The sequence below is a fragment of the Lacerta agilis genome, chromosome 11 (genome assembly GCF_009819535.1).
Source record: "Lacerta agilis isolate rLacAgi1 chromosome 11, rLacAgi1.pri, whole genome shotgun sequence".
Taxonomy (NCBI): domain Eukaryota; kingdom Metazoa; phylum Chordata; class Lepidosauria; order Squamata; family Lacertidae; genus Lacerta; species Lacerta agilis.
The window spans coordinates 45,620,093-45,637,131 of NC_046322.1; the positions used below are offsets into that span (position 1 = coordinate 45,620,093).

Sequence of the window (17,039 nt, forward strand, 5' to 3'; positions counted from 1 at the left end):
TTCTGTTTAATGTGTAAATGTAACCAGGAGTGTTGCATCATAAATATGTAATAAATAATCCCTAAAGCACATAGGATAAGGTAGCAATCTCCACTCATCTTTTCCCAGGTGCCCCCTCAAATGCTGCTCAGGAGGGTTGGGAGACATTCTGAAACACCATTGGAGGTGGTGCTGGGGGCTACACAGGGAAATGGGAGAAAATTACAGCTTCACCCTCTTTGTATATTGAGAAGTCTACTGCATCCTAGGTGGGAAATATCCTATCTGTTCGCAGAAGAGCAAATCAGGATCCAGCTTCTTATCTCTGAGGCACCAACTAGAAGCTGTATACCTCTATGGTGTGTGAATTGTCAATGCTCTCAATATTCTATGAATTCTTGTGCAGGTTTTGAAAGAAACCGTCCACACAAACAGATGTCCAAAGGTTTGAGTATGAAGCAAGGTATCAAGAAAGAACAATTGGAACAGCCACTTCATCCTTCCTGGGAAGCGAGCAGGAAACGTCGAGAGCAAGTATCTCAAATTACAGCATTCCAAGGGAAAAAAATTAAATTTGAAGACTAAGGGGGTGTTATTTCTTCTTAAGGACTCTTTTCTTTTCCTCCCTTTTTATCACATCTGTTGACAACTTGTTGACACAGCTGTATAAAGACATTTTCATTTATATATTTCCAACATAAGTCTAATAGATAAAATAAATTGTTGATTTTTGAAGTCATTCGTCACAAGAGGCTTTTTTCTATAGAAACTATTCTACGTTTGTCGGGAATAGCTCCATTTGCCATGTTTTTAACTTCTTAATGGGAACTTGCATGAAAGATCATGGGTATCGACAATTGGTGAAGATGCACCTCTGTATCCAGGCCTTAGATTCAGTGGAATCCTTTTCTTGCAACTTGAATCTATTGGTTCGGGTCTTAGCTTCCAGAGCAGGGAAAAGGAGGCTTGCTGCGTTGTCCATGTGACAGCCCTTTAGATATTTGAAGATCACTATCATATGGCAAATGGGGATACCATTCTATGCACCTTGGTGGTGTTTTGTTGCTTATTAAGATGCCGCAGGGCTTGGCTGTTTTTGCTTAAAATGTCAGAGTTTGTATTGAATTACTAGTTCCGGAACAAATGTATAAACAGAAACCACTGGAAAACAGCATGTGTCTTGCAGTGTGAATAACTGACATATGCTATCCAAAAAAGGAAGACTTTACACCAGAGGTCAGGAACCTGTGTCCAAATGTTGGATTCCAGCTCTTGTCAGCCCGTCAGTATGGCCAATGGTCAGGGATTATGGGAGTTGTAGTCCCAACATTTGGAGAGAGACAAGTTCACCATTCATACTCTAAAGGAATGAATCTGGTGTTAAATTGTATGTTTACCTCCTTACTACAGTGGTACCTTGGTTGTCGAATGGCTTGACTCCCGAACAAATTGGCTCCCAGTTTGCGAACGTTTTTCGTAAGCCGAACGTCCAACACGGCTTCCGATTGAGTGCAAGAAGCTCCTGCAGCCAATCGGAAGCCGTGCCTTGGTTTTTGAACGGTTCTGGGAGTCGGAACAGACTCCCAGAACAGATTAAGTTCAACAACCAAGTTATCACTGTACTGTTAAATGAAAGTCGAAAATTTGTATCTAGAAATACTGTCCAATGATTTCATTCATTTGTATTTTGATATTCTGAGATTAGAAGGCAATTTGACAGAATTGAATGTCATTATCTATTTTCAGATCAGTTAATTCCTTTGTTTATCTAGAGTGCATTAATTGAAAAAGTAGGGTGAAGTTGTTTGCTTATAATACTGCAGGATTTGTCTTTTACATCCAAAAGGAATTATTTTCATATGGTCCTTCATTATTCTTGGGATTCAAGCTACGTGTTAACAAGCTGCAACCATTAGTGGCTCCACTGCTTTAAAAGCCTTTCTCCATTTTTTGTGCATGTTGGAGAAAAATATTACATATGTTAATGCTAGCCCAATAGTAGGTTTTCCTATCCCTTTATTATTTAGTCTCTCATTTTCCTGAATTTACAAATACTGCACAACATGCCCTGAATTTCTCTAGTTGATAAAAATCTTTCCATTGGGGAAAAACAAGTTGTGAATGGCTAAAGAAAACTTGCACACTACATACAAAGAAATAAGATAACGCCTTTTCCTGTTTTAGTTGAAAATAGAGAAACTTGAAAACTTTATAACTTGGGTAGCATCTCTTTACATGTCTCTGGACTGCCAAGAGTGCTTAGTTTTTCTTGGCAATTGATGAACAGGAGAGAATTTCTTACTGCTATAACTTATGACCCTAGCAGTATTCCTATGGGGTGTCTAGCACATCAAAGCATTTTTAAAAGTGCTGGATTTATAGCAAGCTTTTGATCTAAGAAACAAGCTATGTAGACTTTGTCTACATAGGAGGGCAATACCAGGTGAATGTAAATCACTTCTCTCATTTTCTTCTATTCTGATAAACCAGTATTTTTAATACAAGACATACAGAGAAGTAGCACCAGTTGAAAAGCACCAACATAGGAAAACCTCTCAACCTTAAAATACATTATTGAATGTTTTTGTTTAGCGGCGTTTTGGATACATGGCGGACTAGGATTCAGTTGTGGTAATACTGTATTGATACAAAAGTCTCAGAGTCTTGTATTTTGTAGAAATTGAAACATTCTGAACTCAAGGATACATTTGAACTCAAAGTAATTTTCCAGACAGGCTTACTAAAATGGTGATACAGGAAAATAAACTAGCCTACTGAAGACCTGTTGACTATCTGTCTAGTCTTGTGGCATGGTCCTGATCACGAACATCACTGTTATTTTTATCCTGTGAGCTTTGTCCCGTAATAATGTTGTAATAAAGCATAATTAGTAGCATTTTTACAAGCTTTCCCACTGGAAAGTAGAGGCAGCTCTGTTATAGACTGTTCTCCAAGCTCGATATGGTCTGTCAGCTATTAGCATTAGCAAACTCTCTGCTTAGATAAGTACTGTGACTGATACATACAATTTTCCATATCCATGTGTGGTGACTTCTATAAACTCCTTTAGCTCTTTTAGGTTGACCCTCATTTCCTAGCAGGGTAATTACAAAATTATCTAAGGTTTGTATATGAAGTATCATGTTTGTATTTTTTAGAGAACGAAATGCTTCCCCCATAGAGAAGAATGATACAATCATGTATATAGAGATTCCTCTTAACCTGTAAAAGATTTTGGTGAAAGCTGGAGAGACGTTCTGAGCATTTGAAAAACAAATTTATTCAGGTCATTTTCACATAACTCTGCAACCACAATACAAGAATTAAACAAGAATATGGAAGTGCAATGAAGAATACAAAGCTAGTGTATGAATAATTATAAATAACTTCTCAGAGAGAGATGCAAAGATTTTAAAAGCAAGGCTCTTTGAAAAAAAATGAAGTAAATATTAGAATTCCTTGCAAGAAGTTAGAGTGGCTCTTCACTAAATTTGTAACATTTGGTTGCTTATAAATTTTCTGACAGAAAATTCTTTATTTCAGTTCAAGTTAAAATATGTAAGCACCTTTGTAGTATCTGGAATGTGAAAATGATGTTTTTGATGTAAGGCACAGGGTAGACCACTTGTGAGAGTATAGTACTTCAGTTATCTCCAACTAAACCTATGGGGAGGTACAAAAAGGGTGACTGGGGGGGGGAATCAGTTTACCATTAAAAATCCCTTTGATCTAAATGTAAAATACTTGAATTAGAAACATTTTCTGAGCTATAGTCCGAATAAGGGCCTGCCAAAAAAAAAAAAGTGAAGAAAATCTCTGTCATGGAGCTGGAAGGGGAAAGGATTAGTTTCTCGCAAAGAGATGTAGCCCATTAATTCCTTGTGTGTTCCAAAAACCACAAGAAAAGCTTCCAAGCTGCCATGAATCTTCATGAATTAGTACCTTTCTTTGTTAGAACTGATTTTTGGCAAAGTGAATCTTGGCTGAGGTCTGAATCCAAAAGTGTCAGATATTCCAGTTCACATCATATGTAACGGCAGATAACCTGCTTCCCTCCGATAAATGAAAACACAATTTTGTAACTGGAAACGTTGCTAAATGTGGGATAGTGGTCCTATGAAGTTGTTCGGCCCTATTCCTTGAGATCCCACCGTCCAGCCATCAGCTTTCCTGATCCCCTGCTCTTCTCAGTAGCCACTGGCTCCCCAATACCAGCACACAGTTTTTCCTGCTGCTACTAAAGCATTTTTAAAAAGAAAGAAAAATTTCTACATATAAGCAAGCAAGGCTGCTTACACGTGTATCATGTGGATAGCAATTGTTGACGTATGAAAGGGTATTTTGCTTATGCTCATGTGTGATATTGGACATATTACACATGGATAGTTCTGGTGGATGTTGAAATCATCAGTCCTAACCAAGCCAAGGGGAAGGCACTGGCAAGCGAAATAGGCAGAAACAGGTCTTGTCAGCCTGGACAGACAGTGGTGTGGATGACAAATTTTTGTTTAAATTTCCAAAACAAATTGTAGTACTAAAAGTGGAGGAGCTTGAGAGTCTTCGAGACAATCTGAAACGCGTATTCCAAGCCATCAAACGTCTCCAAGAAATAGTCATTGAAAATGTCCTAACATTCCCCAAGCTCAATGTATAGCACTTCTTTCATATTTAATGTATGGAATGCACTCAAAATGCAGCAAGTTTTAGTTCTAACAGCTAGAAAGCGTGGCCAACAACTGAATATTTATAGGGCCTTTCAGAAAGCTAGTAGTGGGAAGAGAGACTCCCATCTGCTAGAAATTATTTCAGAGTTTTGGGGGGTGGAGAAAACCCATCAATTTCACTTTAGCCAAAGGAGGAATGATTCTTCTATCTCTTAACAACCAATTGTCAATTAGGAGTTGTAAATAATTCAAGTGAAGAAAATCTTAAGTTTGCCTATTGTATCCTGCATATGGCAGGTATTGTCATCATATAATACAGTACTGCATTGTTTAGTATGCAGCCTACTGAATATCCTGCTAGTATGGGTAATAAACCTTCATTCTTTCTGACTGCCTACAAGGTTTAAAATACAGTATTCATTGAGAACATCTATTAGCTCCTTGTGAATCAATATTTTAAGCCTTATTTTGTGATGCTACCAAACTATATTACACCAAACCTTTTTTTAAACCATTAAAGTTTGCACTAAATAATGGAATATATTGAGAAATTCCACCTTTGTAAATAGACTTATTTTTTTCTGCAGAGCGTATAGATCGGCTTCAATCCAGGTTACCCAAATTCTATTAAGGGAGAATAGTTTCTAAATAATTGTAATTAAAAATCTTTAGAGCTGTACGGAAAGAAGAAAATGTGCAAAGCAATCTGCAGCGAACATTGGAAATGGGTAATTCACTATTTCGTAATTCTTCTGAGAAAATGGCTTGCGTCAAAATATCAATAGGCATCTGGTTTAAGAAGATACTTGCCCACTAATACGTCTAAAATGCAAACACATCTGAAAAGGTATAACGAACAGCCACTGCTACACACTAAGCATGAACAGTTCTTAAAAAGTGAACGATATGTTTTGTCCCAAGGATAGAAAAGTATCATGCTGGGTGTTTAACTCTTGGAAGTTTCATTTCCCCAGGGTTTGGTCCAGATTTTGCCCCATGACCACTGATTTTTCCTCTCCCTCCCCCTTACCCTCAGTATTTATTATATGGCTGCAGACCAAATAATTGTGAAATTAGTTCCATGACCCTTTGAACACCACTGCCCTGGCCACTTGCCACATAGCAATAAACTTCCAAAGAAAATGAAAATGTAAAAAGCATAGTTTTGATACGGAGGGGTTGGAGTCTGTTAAAAAAAAGTAAAATGTGTAAGATTCCATTGGGCATATATGAACCTAAAGTAACTCTTTGAATCTCAGCCTCTTTGAATATCCTTTAAATTGTTCCTTAAGCTCATTCACAAATAGCATACTGATTTTCCAGTAGTCAGAGAAAAGGCATTTCTGTGAATGGGTTAAAACTTCCTGTAGAATTTGAAATACTGTATATAAAGCACCAATCTTTCACTGTCCTCAAAAGTTGAACACATGAATTGAGTGACAACATTCATTCTGAAAGAGGTCTTAATGCTTCAGAGTCATTAAAATTCTTTTTGTATATACTCTGGTCCTTTTTTTTCGTTTGCTTTCAAAAGTTTTTACATCCTGTCTCAAGTTTATAAAATAATTTCACCTCAAAACCTTGGGCACCATTGCATAAATTTTCTTTCATCTTAATACCTATTAAAGAGAAAAGAAGTAGTTGTTAAGTATAACATACATCAAAACAAAAGTACTAAATAGACCTTCAGATATCGTCACATGATTTAAAATTTAAGCAACATTAGCACAACAGTTTTCCTCTGCTTAAACTGCTCCTATTGATTGACCTAAAAGAGGTGAAGTAAAAGGCAAATCACTATTGACTGTACCCTTGCACAGGTCTCCAACATTAACAAGTCTTGTTAAGAGTTTAAACACTCGTGCACTTTGACAACATTTCATTACTTCCAAATGGAATTGTGCCAGGTTCTTAAAGAAAAGGGGCTGTTCCCAGAACGTCATTTTAAACTATTTCTTAGCATAGTGAGAAGCTGTGACAAATTCCTCTTGCTGCTCTGCTAATGTCACAGCTGACCTCTTAAGAATCCTGCTGTTCTAGCTCTTGGGCTCTTAGAAACTCACACTTGCAAGAATTCATAAAGGCCTGTGGCGAGGCCTCTTAAACTTGTTGATTCTGTAAACCTACTGCAACTTTGGGCTAGTGGTGACAAAAATAAGTTCAGTGGGTTGTTTGGATGAATAAATACAATTGCCTATTCTTAAGGCTAGCACTGGTGCTGGAGTTCTCTAGAATGCATCAATGCAAGCTGAAGAATAAACATAGACATTGGAGTAGGGGTATTAAAGACAAACATTGCATTGTTATGTATAGATGAGCTCATGCTAATTACTGAACACCAGAGTTGCAACTTCCTCTGAAGCACAGATCCCCACCCACAACAGATATCTCCATGCAACCATGTTAACAATCCTATCTCCCCCGGCACACATTTACATGGAAAAACAGCAAGACCAGATACAGTGACTCCTATAATAGCTGGGGAAAGTCTTGTCCAAAAGACTATTGGCAGTGCTATCCGGTGTCCAACATAATCCATCTATTTATGCAAGTGTGGGCCTGGACGATAGACCAGACCAACTGTATATGGTCAATCCCCGAGGACAAAGTCTGCTTGGATTTGTTTGAACTTCCTTAGCAATGTTCTCAGCGCTTTTGTAAGGATGTCTGTATGTGGAATGCATAAGCAGTATCCGGAAAGTTGTGTGAGCCAGAAATAACAGCTGACGCTAAGTCCTACTGCTGTAGGAATGTACAAATCCCTTTAAATCCTCAAAACAAGATTTCTAAAGAAGTATTTCAGAAAGAATCTGACTTGAGTGTCTTGTACTGGCAAGCAATTCAACACTTGCGTTACTCTTAAGTTCATTCTAGGCCATTCAATCCTATAGATTTTATGAAAAGCCAAAGAATAAAGCACATCATTTCACTATGAAGAGGTCCAAATCTGAAAGCAAAACAAATGAGTCTAAGAAAAATGACATAAACTGGCCATGTTCACACATGGTAAACCATGGTTAATGGTTTACTATTGACACTAGGATTTTTCCTGCTTTGCTCCCCTGCGCCTGTATGAATGGGAGCAACAAACTCCAATCCCTGACCTAGGATTACGCAGGAAGGAGGGATCACGTTACAAAGAAACGAAGATCAAACCTCAAACTAGCAATGGTTTGATTGGAGTAAAGCAAACCATGGTCCTTGATCTATAGTTAACACTGAGCCAGGGATTGTGTTCACAGTAACTATGATTTATTGTGATACATGAATACAGCCATTGTTACAATGACAGGAAGGGAAGCATGCATTTTATAGAATGAGCCTTTTTAGTCAATAGCACTAAACTATATGTTAGAATAATAAGCACATAACTCAGAATTGCACAATTCCCCCCTCCAAGACATTGGAAGCATCTGCTCTCACTTTTAACTTAACCATAGTTCCCTGTTACATTTGAACTCAGGAATTCCAATTGGTTTAAACCATGGTTTGTTCAAACAAGTGATGGTCATAAGCCACGGTTTGATCCTAGCTTGCTTGAACTAGCCATTGATCCCCTGTGATTTGAAAAGGAACTCTGTTAGTTTAAAAGTACAAATGAATGCTTCTTATGCTCATCATTCTACCAGATGAGAGGAAGAAAGGAGGGAGGCTTTGGGTGTGATGCTAAGCCCGGTATGGCATGTGGTTGAGATAAGACCCAAAAAAGGCTCATTCTGTAAAATACATGCTGCGCTTCCTGTCATCGCAACACATTTTTGGAAAGGCAATAAAAATGTGTAAATTCTTGTGTACAAATGTGTAAACAGGAGATTACTTACGGTGAAATTGTGCAGCCAGACGCATACGCGTGGTGACCTGTATAACGGATGTCGCAACGCACTACATTGTTGGAGTAGTCTGATTCTGGTACTAAGTAGCTTGGGTTTACACTAACCTGAAAAAGAAACGCATGCTGTACTTTGCAAGTTCATATGTCAATGTCTTATTTATTAGTTATTATTTTTATTATTTTTATTAACTTTAAAATGTAATTTTCATACCTTTAAGATGTAATTTCCAGGTTTAACATCTGTGATATCAATCCATTGGCAGTCTATGTCAGCATTGTATGTGTCGTAACACCCAGGGCTCAATCCCTAAAATTGAAGTGTAGCAGGATAGTGAAGTGAAAGTCTTAACTTTATTTTTTATATAAAAAAGTACAGTGTTGACAAATGCCAAAAAGCTTGCCTAGATAGTTAGCATTTCTCAGTGATTCATAACACCTTACTGCCACCATTACTTCCATCAAAATGATTGCTCTCCTGCTATATGAATAGAATGACCCTTATAGAAAAAGGTCTAAATTCTAGCAAAATAATTTTGCCTTCCAAACAAACAAAAGATCCAGTATTTTCCCATTCAAAAGCAAAGGAGCCATTTTCATGAAAGACAAGGATATCAATGGCTACTAGACACAATTGCTATATTCTTCACACACACACACACACACACACACACTATATTCTCCCCCCAGTTGTTGCAAGTCACAAGGACAGGACCTCCTTGTGAGCTTCCCATTAGGGTAACTTGGTAAAACAGAGAACTTACATTAGGCTCTTTCCATGTCTCATTGCTATTTTGCTAGATTAAAAGGGAGGCTTGACTTTAGGAAACATATTTTTGTCCTGAAATGACAGCTCCTCTTAAGCCATGAACTCGCAGCCCTTTAGGTCTACGTAATATGTGCGGTTCAGTTCCTTTCCCTACCCTGAAATCATTCTGAGTGGTGTCTGGCTGCCCCTACGAAAAGTACCATGTTTTGCCACAGACTGTGTGTCACTTGGCAAGGGTTGCGTACTTGCTGTGGAGAGAAAGCTCATGGGTATACTGAGAGCTGGCAGCTATGCGCATTTTTTAAAAATAGGATGCAGTCTTCATTTGCTGAGGAAAATACTTTGCAACAAGCACAGGTCTCGAAATGGCAGATGAAGCTGCAAGAATTCTAAACAAATTCATAGTAGCAATCAGATGCTATAATACTTGAGAGACTCAGTTAGCCAGTTTGCAGAAAAGTTAGGAAAGCATTCCAGGAGCTAAATCTATAGGGGCTCACAAAAAGTTGCCAGTTGCCTCTAAATTTAGTTGTACCCCTTGCAACCAATACAGTATAGGGATCAGAGCTGGAAGATATCTCAATACATTGTCTGAAACTGGTTTGAAGTTCAGATAGTGATACTGGTTTCAATGTCATTATCCAAGGGACTGCATTTCTACATCTCTCTGTGAATACTGAATAAAAGACCTTGGTAAGAGCTTCTTGTCTTTCCATTACTGGCAGCCTGCCGTGAGGAATGGGGGACAGATTCCCTGAAGCCTATATGGTGCTGTTGTTTCAGGGTCAGTCAAGACTGATGTTTGAAATCCATCTATATTCTGACAGCAAGAGATGAAAAATTATCAGCGACTACCTTACCTGCGTATGTGCTGTACACGCATACCTTCTATAGTATCCATAATCGCAGGACGTATCTTCAAGACAAAAGCTTGCTTTGTGTCCTTCAGCTACTCTCCTTTGGGAGCTTGCTTCAAGCAAGTCATAATGGCTGAATTCATCCATACTGTGGTAGTGTCTGTTAAACCACAGGCAAACTTTTTTAAATTAAGTGTTAACAACAACAACAACAACCATTATGGCCCAGCAAGACAACGTTGGCATATTGCCTTTCAACCGCTGTTAATTATTCCAAACTAATGGGCTAATATTTTGTTGCCCTATGATACTGTTCTTCATATAGCTCCATTATTCAACAATTATATTACAAATACAGCTCTTGAGAGTAAATTGTTGCATAGCATTTAGTTTGTTTAAAGACTAAGCAAAATCGTTGTTCCATAATTTCCTGCTGCAAGAAGTAGGAAGCACCTAAGTGTCTATATCGGAGTGTCCAATTGTTACCCTTGAATACTGTTCATCTGAATTAAAAAGGCTTACTTTGTATACTGTAAATTCCAAGGATACTATGGATTCTGATTCTTTTTCTATCAGCGGCCCCCCAAGTATTTACGCAAAATATTCTGAGCATTTACTTTAAACTCCACTGTGTTAAATATGTTCTAGTTTTACACACATTGCCCCAAGGCCTGTTCTGTTGCTACATTATATTTCTCACAGTAGAGTAGCTTGGGGGGAAATAGATTCAGGTAGGTAGCTGTGTTGGTCTGATGAAGTCAAAATAAATAAATAAAAATTGTCCAGTAGCACCTTAGAGACCAACTAAGAATGTTCTGGGTATAAGCTTTCCTGTGCATGCACACTTCAGATAGCTTCTTGTGTGCATGCACATAAAAGCTGATACCCAGAACATACTTAGTTGGTCTCTAAGGTGCTACTGGACATTTTTTTTATTTGGAGGGGAAATAGGTTAACTTTAGACAGCCACCTCAACGTCTTCTCTCCATTGTATTTCCAACAGAAGATGGAATCAAAGCAACACGTTTCAACACAAATGTCCCTCTTTGGGTCTAAAGGTGCCTTTGCAGGCCCTCCCAAGCTGATGTGAGTTGTGGTACCAAACATCTGGAGGGCGCCAGGTTGTCAAAGGCAGGTCTAAAATCAACGAAGGTAATATTTGCCCTATGTGTGGCCTAAACAGCTGAAAACCAAAGGCTACCTTCTGTCATATGGCAGTCTTCAGATCATAGAAACCATACCTATGTTAGCACATCTTTGAATCCTTCTCATATGCAGGAAATGCTCATTGAGTTCAAGAGCTCGGGGACCAACATCACCTTGAGTCAACCGATTTCACCCACCTAACATTTCCACTAATTACTGAATAAGTATGCTCTGAACGTCCAAAATCTATACATGGAAGATGAACAAGTTACATTTTTCCATCACATTGGAATAGCTCCTATTTATTTTCTACAGTGGAACCTCAGTTTTTGAACGTCTCGGAAGTCAAACGTTTCAGTTTACAAACGCCGAAAACCCAGAAGTAACTGCTTTGGTTTTCGGCTGCTTTTTGGAAGTCGAATGGCTTCCGTTTTGAGTTTTCCGTAAGTAAATACTTCTGGAATTGCATGCTTTGGTTTTCGAACGTTTCGGAAGTCGGACCGTCTTCTGAAACTGATTACGTTCGAAAACAGAGGTTCCACTGTATTCCTAAAGCAGGGTCGTAAACTTGAGTTCAGTGGGTAAGGGTTCAACTCCTGCTATTTTCTGCATGGCTGCAAGAGCAGGGGAAGGGAGTGGAGTGGAGTGGAGTGGAGGAAGCCACATCACAACAAACAAATAGCAAGTGAACATAACTGGAAAGTACCATACTGAGCCCTTCACTCACTGATGACAACTGTGCCACTCCCAAGAGTATCGTGGTCGGCTTGGCAAGAAATCCGATGTGCCTTGGTTTTTCACTCTCTGGGGGAATCTCAGAAGCATTCTATTATCATAGTCTCTGACATCCGACCTGTAAGCTGAGCTGCAAATATGTAAAACATACATGCGCATGAAATAGGCTTGAAATTGCTCGTTAAACACACTTTGCCTTGTTGAAATCATCTCTTGGGGCTTTTTAGAGAATGCAACATAACGAGAACTGAAGCTGCTTAACAGTGTCCAATGCAGTATATATCAGTGTTTTCCCTTCTCTACGGACCTTCTCAGGTGTTAAGATCGGTAGAGGGGGCCCTCTTGGTAGTTCCCCCACCCCTACTGTGAGAGGAGTAGACTGAGAGGGAGTTTTCTATGGCAACTCCTAAGCTGTGTAATTCCTTCCTCATAGAGGAAGGAATCTTCATTGTGCAGTTTCCATCATATGCTGAAGATGTGCCTCTTTACCCTGACCTTTGACACCTGAAATATATATTTTAGGAACCACCCTATACTATTGACTTATTTGTTTTAACTGATTTTAATATTGTATTAAATTGTTGAAACCTGTCCTGAGACCTCATGGGTAAAAAAACAACAACAATTTACTATTGTTACTAGTCATTATTATTATTATTATTATTATTATTATTCCACTTGCTATTAATGTTAACGTTAGACTCCTTGATTATGCCCAGCACATGCCAAGCTGATGAGCATAACCAATTCCTCTCTTCATACCAGAGGAAGTATGCATTATTTCAATAAAATATTTAGGATTAAAAAAAAAAACTAAGAAGATGTAGGCCATGGCTGAACATCAGATAAAACATATCCCATGCCTACTTTTATTTACTGAACTTCTTTTTAACTTCCCCTGATGGTATCCTATGAAAGGTGGATTTTCTGTTGTTTCAATAGGCCAAAATTTGCTTTGCGTACTGGGCCACCAAGTCCATTTTTTTTACCAGTTTTTTTATGTCTGATGAGTTAGAGTAGGCGTCAGTTCCTCTTCCTGCTGATCATGTCCTTGTGCTCTCCACTTCCTTCCTCTCCTGCCAATTTCAGCAGAGTTTCTTTATTTCCACTTTAAAATGTCAATATGATGGAGTTGTGTAACATTAGCTATTTTTCTATCATCCTCAAGTGCAATATACAGTACTCTTAATCAATTTGCTGGCACTACTGCAAGTGTAAAAAGCATATTACCAAATCTTGGCTGGCATTGCTATGAACTAATTTTTAGAGGCTGTTTTGCATAACAGTATTCCATCAGATCTAAAATACATTTTTCATATGTTAGTATCCTCACAGCCTCATCTTATGCATATTTACAAAGAAGTCTCACTGAGTTCAATGGAATTTTCTTCCTAGTAGATATGCATTAGTTGAAAAAGCCATGGAATATATAATAATAATAATAATAATAATAATAATAATAATAATAATAATAATCAGAAAGTAAGTGGTTTATTAAGAGTTGATTGCAAATTGCAATTATCCAATAGCAAGATTTTGCCTTAAAAAAAAAAACCAACTTATTTCACAATTTGTAAACAATGTGTTCAAGGGGGACTTGTTTTCAAAAATTAGCAAAGCACTGACTTAATGAAAAACAGACACTTGTTAAGGCAGTAATTCCCAAAGAATAAGGGCATGGAAGCCTTGTAGTTTGGTCATCCAGCTCTCAGCAGAGGGTAATAGAAACAGTATGTTTCATCAACTGAAATGGAGGCAGAACTCTCCACTACTTTTGAAATCAACTCCTCTTCCCTCTTGTTAAGCTGCCAGTGTGACATTTTGACATTTTTTGTCAGTGTGTGCTGAACTGTGGTGTAAAAGCAATGTTGTGGTTCCACACAAAGTTAGTCATGCTTTGGTCCTATTGAAAGCAACGGTACTTTTAAGGCAATAACAACCAACTTATCCCATCGAATTCAACGTGACATTCTGAATCTAATCCGGTGGGTGCCTCTTTTACAAACCCTCGTTCTAAGACTCCAGATCTTCCCATCAGATTCAGTTAGGAATCCGATGCCAACATAAACCAAGGGGCAGGAGTGACTCCTGTTTACCTTGCTAGGCAGTTCTCTTCAGCAGCGCACCTCAGGTTGTACATGGAAGTCCTCTGCACATAAGTGGATGCTTGGATGTAGTACGGATCTGGTACCAAGTCTGGGAGACCTGCAGTGCATCATGCCACAACATACACACACAAAAAAAAACAACAGATCAAGCCCAGAACATGTTTGCTAACTTCATTTTGCCTAACTTGGAGAAGTCACAAACTAAATCTTCCTAAACACTACATACAATCCACATCTCTCACACCCATGGCTGGTTTACAAGAACCAAGAGTCATTTTTCTCAAGATCAAAAGGGGGGGGAGAGAATATGAAAAGACAACGTGCCTTGCAGATTGGCAGATACTGTGAAACACAGCACTCTCCAAAGCAATTTTTCTCATAAATCTTCAAGGCATTCTTCCTCATAAGGACACCAGCTGAGGAGTACACTTAAGTCTGCCAGATCAAAATACCAGAAATGTATCCGACACCGTGGAGCTTTGCTCTTTGTTATATGGACCTGCAGCTATGCCGAAACAAATGATGCTGGGCATCCATTAGGCAGGTTGTGGTTTGAATTAACCCCGTTCAAAGAGCCTAAAAGATTAAGGGCATCTTCCAGCCTTACTTTAAAGCAAAGAGACAGAGCACTGGTGCAAGATTCCTTTGTTCATGGAGTGGGGAAATTAGGGGGCAGGAGGTGCTATAACCATAAGGCTTCTTTCTTCAAAGCGTGCAGCAGGGGTCTTAATTGATCCATGTTTCAGCTCCAGCAGTTTGTGCACAGGAGCAGATTTAATAATAACAGTGCCTCTGAGCATGTGCAGAGAGCTTTTTTGATGGCTGGTGAGGGGCTGGAGTTAAAATGCCAGTGCTGCAGTAGGACAGAACCCCACTCCCTCCAGCATAAAGGAAATGAACCACCGCTAAGATAACAGAACTTTTGCCCTGAAAAACATCCTTCCCACTCCAGCGCTCTGCACTGAATTGTACGAGAAAGTTGATCTGTGGGTTGGGTTGTCGCGGGTTTTTTTTAACATTACTTTCTAAAGTAGAGAGAAACAACCATTGTTGAAAAAAATGTTTAAGTTTCCAGTGAATAAGGGATATTCTCGTGCAATAAGTTCCAGGCTGACAACAACGCAGACACGGTGAGGGGCAAAGGGGGAGAGCTGGAACCAGATGGCGAATAATGGCAGTGGAGCCGGCCGCCTTGCCAAACGCTCCGTGCTAAACGTGCCGTCTGGCGGGGAGGGCAGGATTTGCCACGTGGCTGCGTCGGGGTTGGGTTATTGTTATTATTATTTGAATTTATATACCGCCCTATACCCGGAGGTCTAAGGGCGGATGGCAGAACAAAATCAAAATATAAAACAACAAAATATATAATCGAAATAAAAACAACTACCCAATACCCCCCCAAACCACCACGTTTTAAAAGGGGTGGTTGGTTGGGGCTTTTTTTGGAGGGCGACTGCTGTTGGCAGCCCAAACGGCCAACTCCACGTTTAGGTCACTGTAGGGGGCGCAATTCCTCGCCACGCTTTCTCTCGGAGAGGCAGCGCCCGTCGCGTGGCGAACTGCGCGCTCTTACCGTACTGGAAGTAACCGGTGCCATAGCCGGGCCGCTGCCGGCTGTCGGGCCGGGGCCGCTCGTACGTGTCGTAATAGTTATAGTACGGGTTGTCGTCCGAGTACTTGTACGGGTTGTAGGGGTCATCGCCCACCATACGGTCAACGCCGCGCGCCCGAGGGAAGTTGCTCAGAGGAGGCGCGCCGCTGCTGTTGCCCGGCCTGGAGGGGGCGCTGGCGAGGGGCGCTCGCCGAGAGCTGCTGCTGCTGCTGGCAGCGCCGTCGGCCCCGCGCCCCCTGTCTCCAGCGGGCTGCTGGTAGCCGGCTTGGAACCAGTGCTGCGCCTCGGGTCTCCGGGTGGTGCCTTCGGCGGCGACCGTTTGCGCCCTGCGCGGAGCGGTGCCATTGCCCCGGAGGAGCAACACGTGGCCGCCGTGCGCGGGCTGCTGGCTTGCGCGCCTCCGAGGCGGCTGGTACTGGGAGCCCACGCTGAGCAGGCTGTATAGCTGCCCCTGGTTCTCCCACTGAATCCTTTGCCTCCACACGGCCGGCGGCGGCGGGTTCCTTGGCGGAGGCAGCGCGCCCGACGGCGCGCACAGCAGGCAGCTCCAATAGACCCACGCCTGCAGCTGGGCCACACGCAGCAGCAGCGGCGGCGGCCGGGTGGAGAGGCGCATGGCGGCGGCGGCGGCGAGCGGGGTACCCCTTGGCACCCCGGGTCCTGGAAGGACCGTCGAGCCAAGCAACAGCCCGACGGCGCAGAAGCAGTTCTTGCAGGCGCCTGGGCGCTCTCTTCGTACACAGGTGGCAGATTTCCCCTTTGCAACAAGCTTCCCCTCTCCTCTCCAAGATTGCTAAAAGGAATGCGCTCGGCGCGGGACTGAGCGAGCCGCCTCTCCCTCTTGCTTTTGCTGGTGTCTGGAATGAAGCGGCAGCGGAGGGAGGGAGGGAGGGGCGGAGGGTAGGTGGGTGGGAGGAGATGAGGGCTTTTTAAACTTTTCTGGCACGTTCGCAAAGTTACACAAGCCCATTCTGGCAGGCGGCTCCTGCGCTATTTGTTCGCGTAATGCGCTTCAAAACGTGCCGGCTCCACAGTTCCCGGTCCGCTAAACAAAACAACAAAAACCCTCTTCGCATCTCTGCCTCCTCCGTCAGGCTTCCAGCCTCGTGCACTCCTAAGGCTGCGTTGCCACCTTTGTTTGGCGAAAAAACAGGACCAGGCGAGGCGGGGCGGTTGGTGAACCGTTCTTTCATCTGTTGCTGAAGGGGCTTCAATGCGTTACAATCTAGCTCAGTCGGGCAAACACAGCCATGTGTTGGAGACCCCAGTTGGGAGAAAGATTCCTGCATTGCAGGGGTTGGACTAGATGACCCTCGTGGTCCCTCCCAAATTCTATGATT

The 17,039-nt window shown here is 41.2% G+C and overlaps 2 protein-coding genes across 4 annotated transcripts in view; one reads left to right on the top strand and one right to left on the bottom strand.

The window, feature by feature from the left end:
* The window catches only part of SRFBP1 (serum response factor binding protein 1), a 44,461-nt gene extending 43,887 nt beyond the window's left edge, over positions 1 to 574 (top strand). For both annotated transcript variants that reach the window (XM_033163985.1, XM_033163986.1), the window contains one exon: positions 386 to 574. In XM_033163985.1, the coding sequence (XP_033019876.1) occupies positions 386 to 564 (179 nt within the window). In that variant the 3' untranslated portion in view covers positions 565 to 574. The remainder of the gene's footprint in view (positions 1 to 385) is intronic.
* Positions 575 to 3,239: 2,665 nt separating this feature from the next.
* On the bottom strand, positions 3,240 to 16,604 carry LOX (lysyl oxidase). Of its 2 annotated transcripts, XM_033164126.1 has the most exons (7): positions 15,661 to 16,602; positions 14,076 to 14,184; positions 11,972 to 12,109; positions 10,102 to 10,258; positions 8,687 to 8,782; positions 8,465 to 8,580; positions 3,240 to 6,262 (listed from the first exon to the last, which is right to left on the bottom strand). In XM_033164126.1, exons 1-7 carry the CDS (start codon positions 16,313 to 16,315, stop codon positions 6,256 to 6,258), a joined length of 1,278 nt encoding a protein of 425 aa, XP_033020017.1. In that variant the 5' UTR covers positions 16,316 to 16,602; the 3' UTR covers positions 3,240 to 6,255. The 2 variants fall into 2 exon arrangements, with proteins under 2 accessions (XP_033020017.1, XP_033020018.1); XM_033164127.1 differs by lacking the exon at positions 3,240 to 6,262 and having other exon boundaries at positions 8,461 to 8,580; positions 15,661 to 16,604.
* Positions 16,605 to 17,039: the final 435 nt, after the last annotated feature.

Coding starts and splice junctions, on each gene's coding strand:
- LOX (XM_033164126.1), bottom strand. CDS start 16,315: ATGCGCCTCTCCACCCGGCCGCCGCCGCTGCTGCTGCGTGTGGCCCAG. Junction 12,110..14,075: donor GAAGAGAACTGCCTAGCAAG/GTAAACAGGAGT, acceptor ACATATTTGCAG/CTCAGCTTACAGGTCGGATG. Junction 8,581..8,686: donor CTGGAAATTACATCTTAAAG/GTATGAAAATTA, acceptor TTTCTTTTTCAG/GTTAGTGTAAACCCAAGCTA.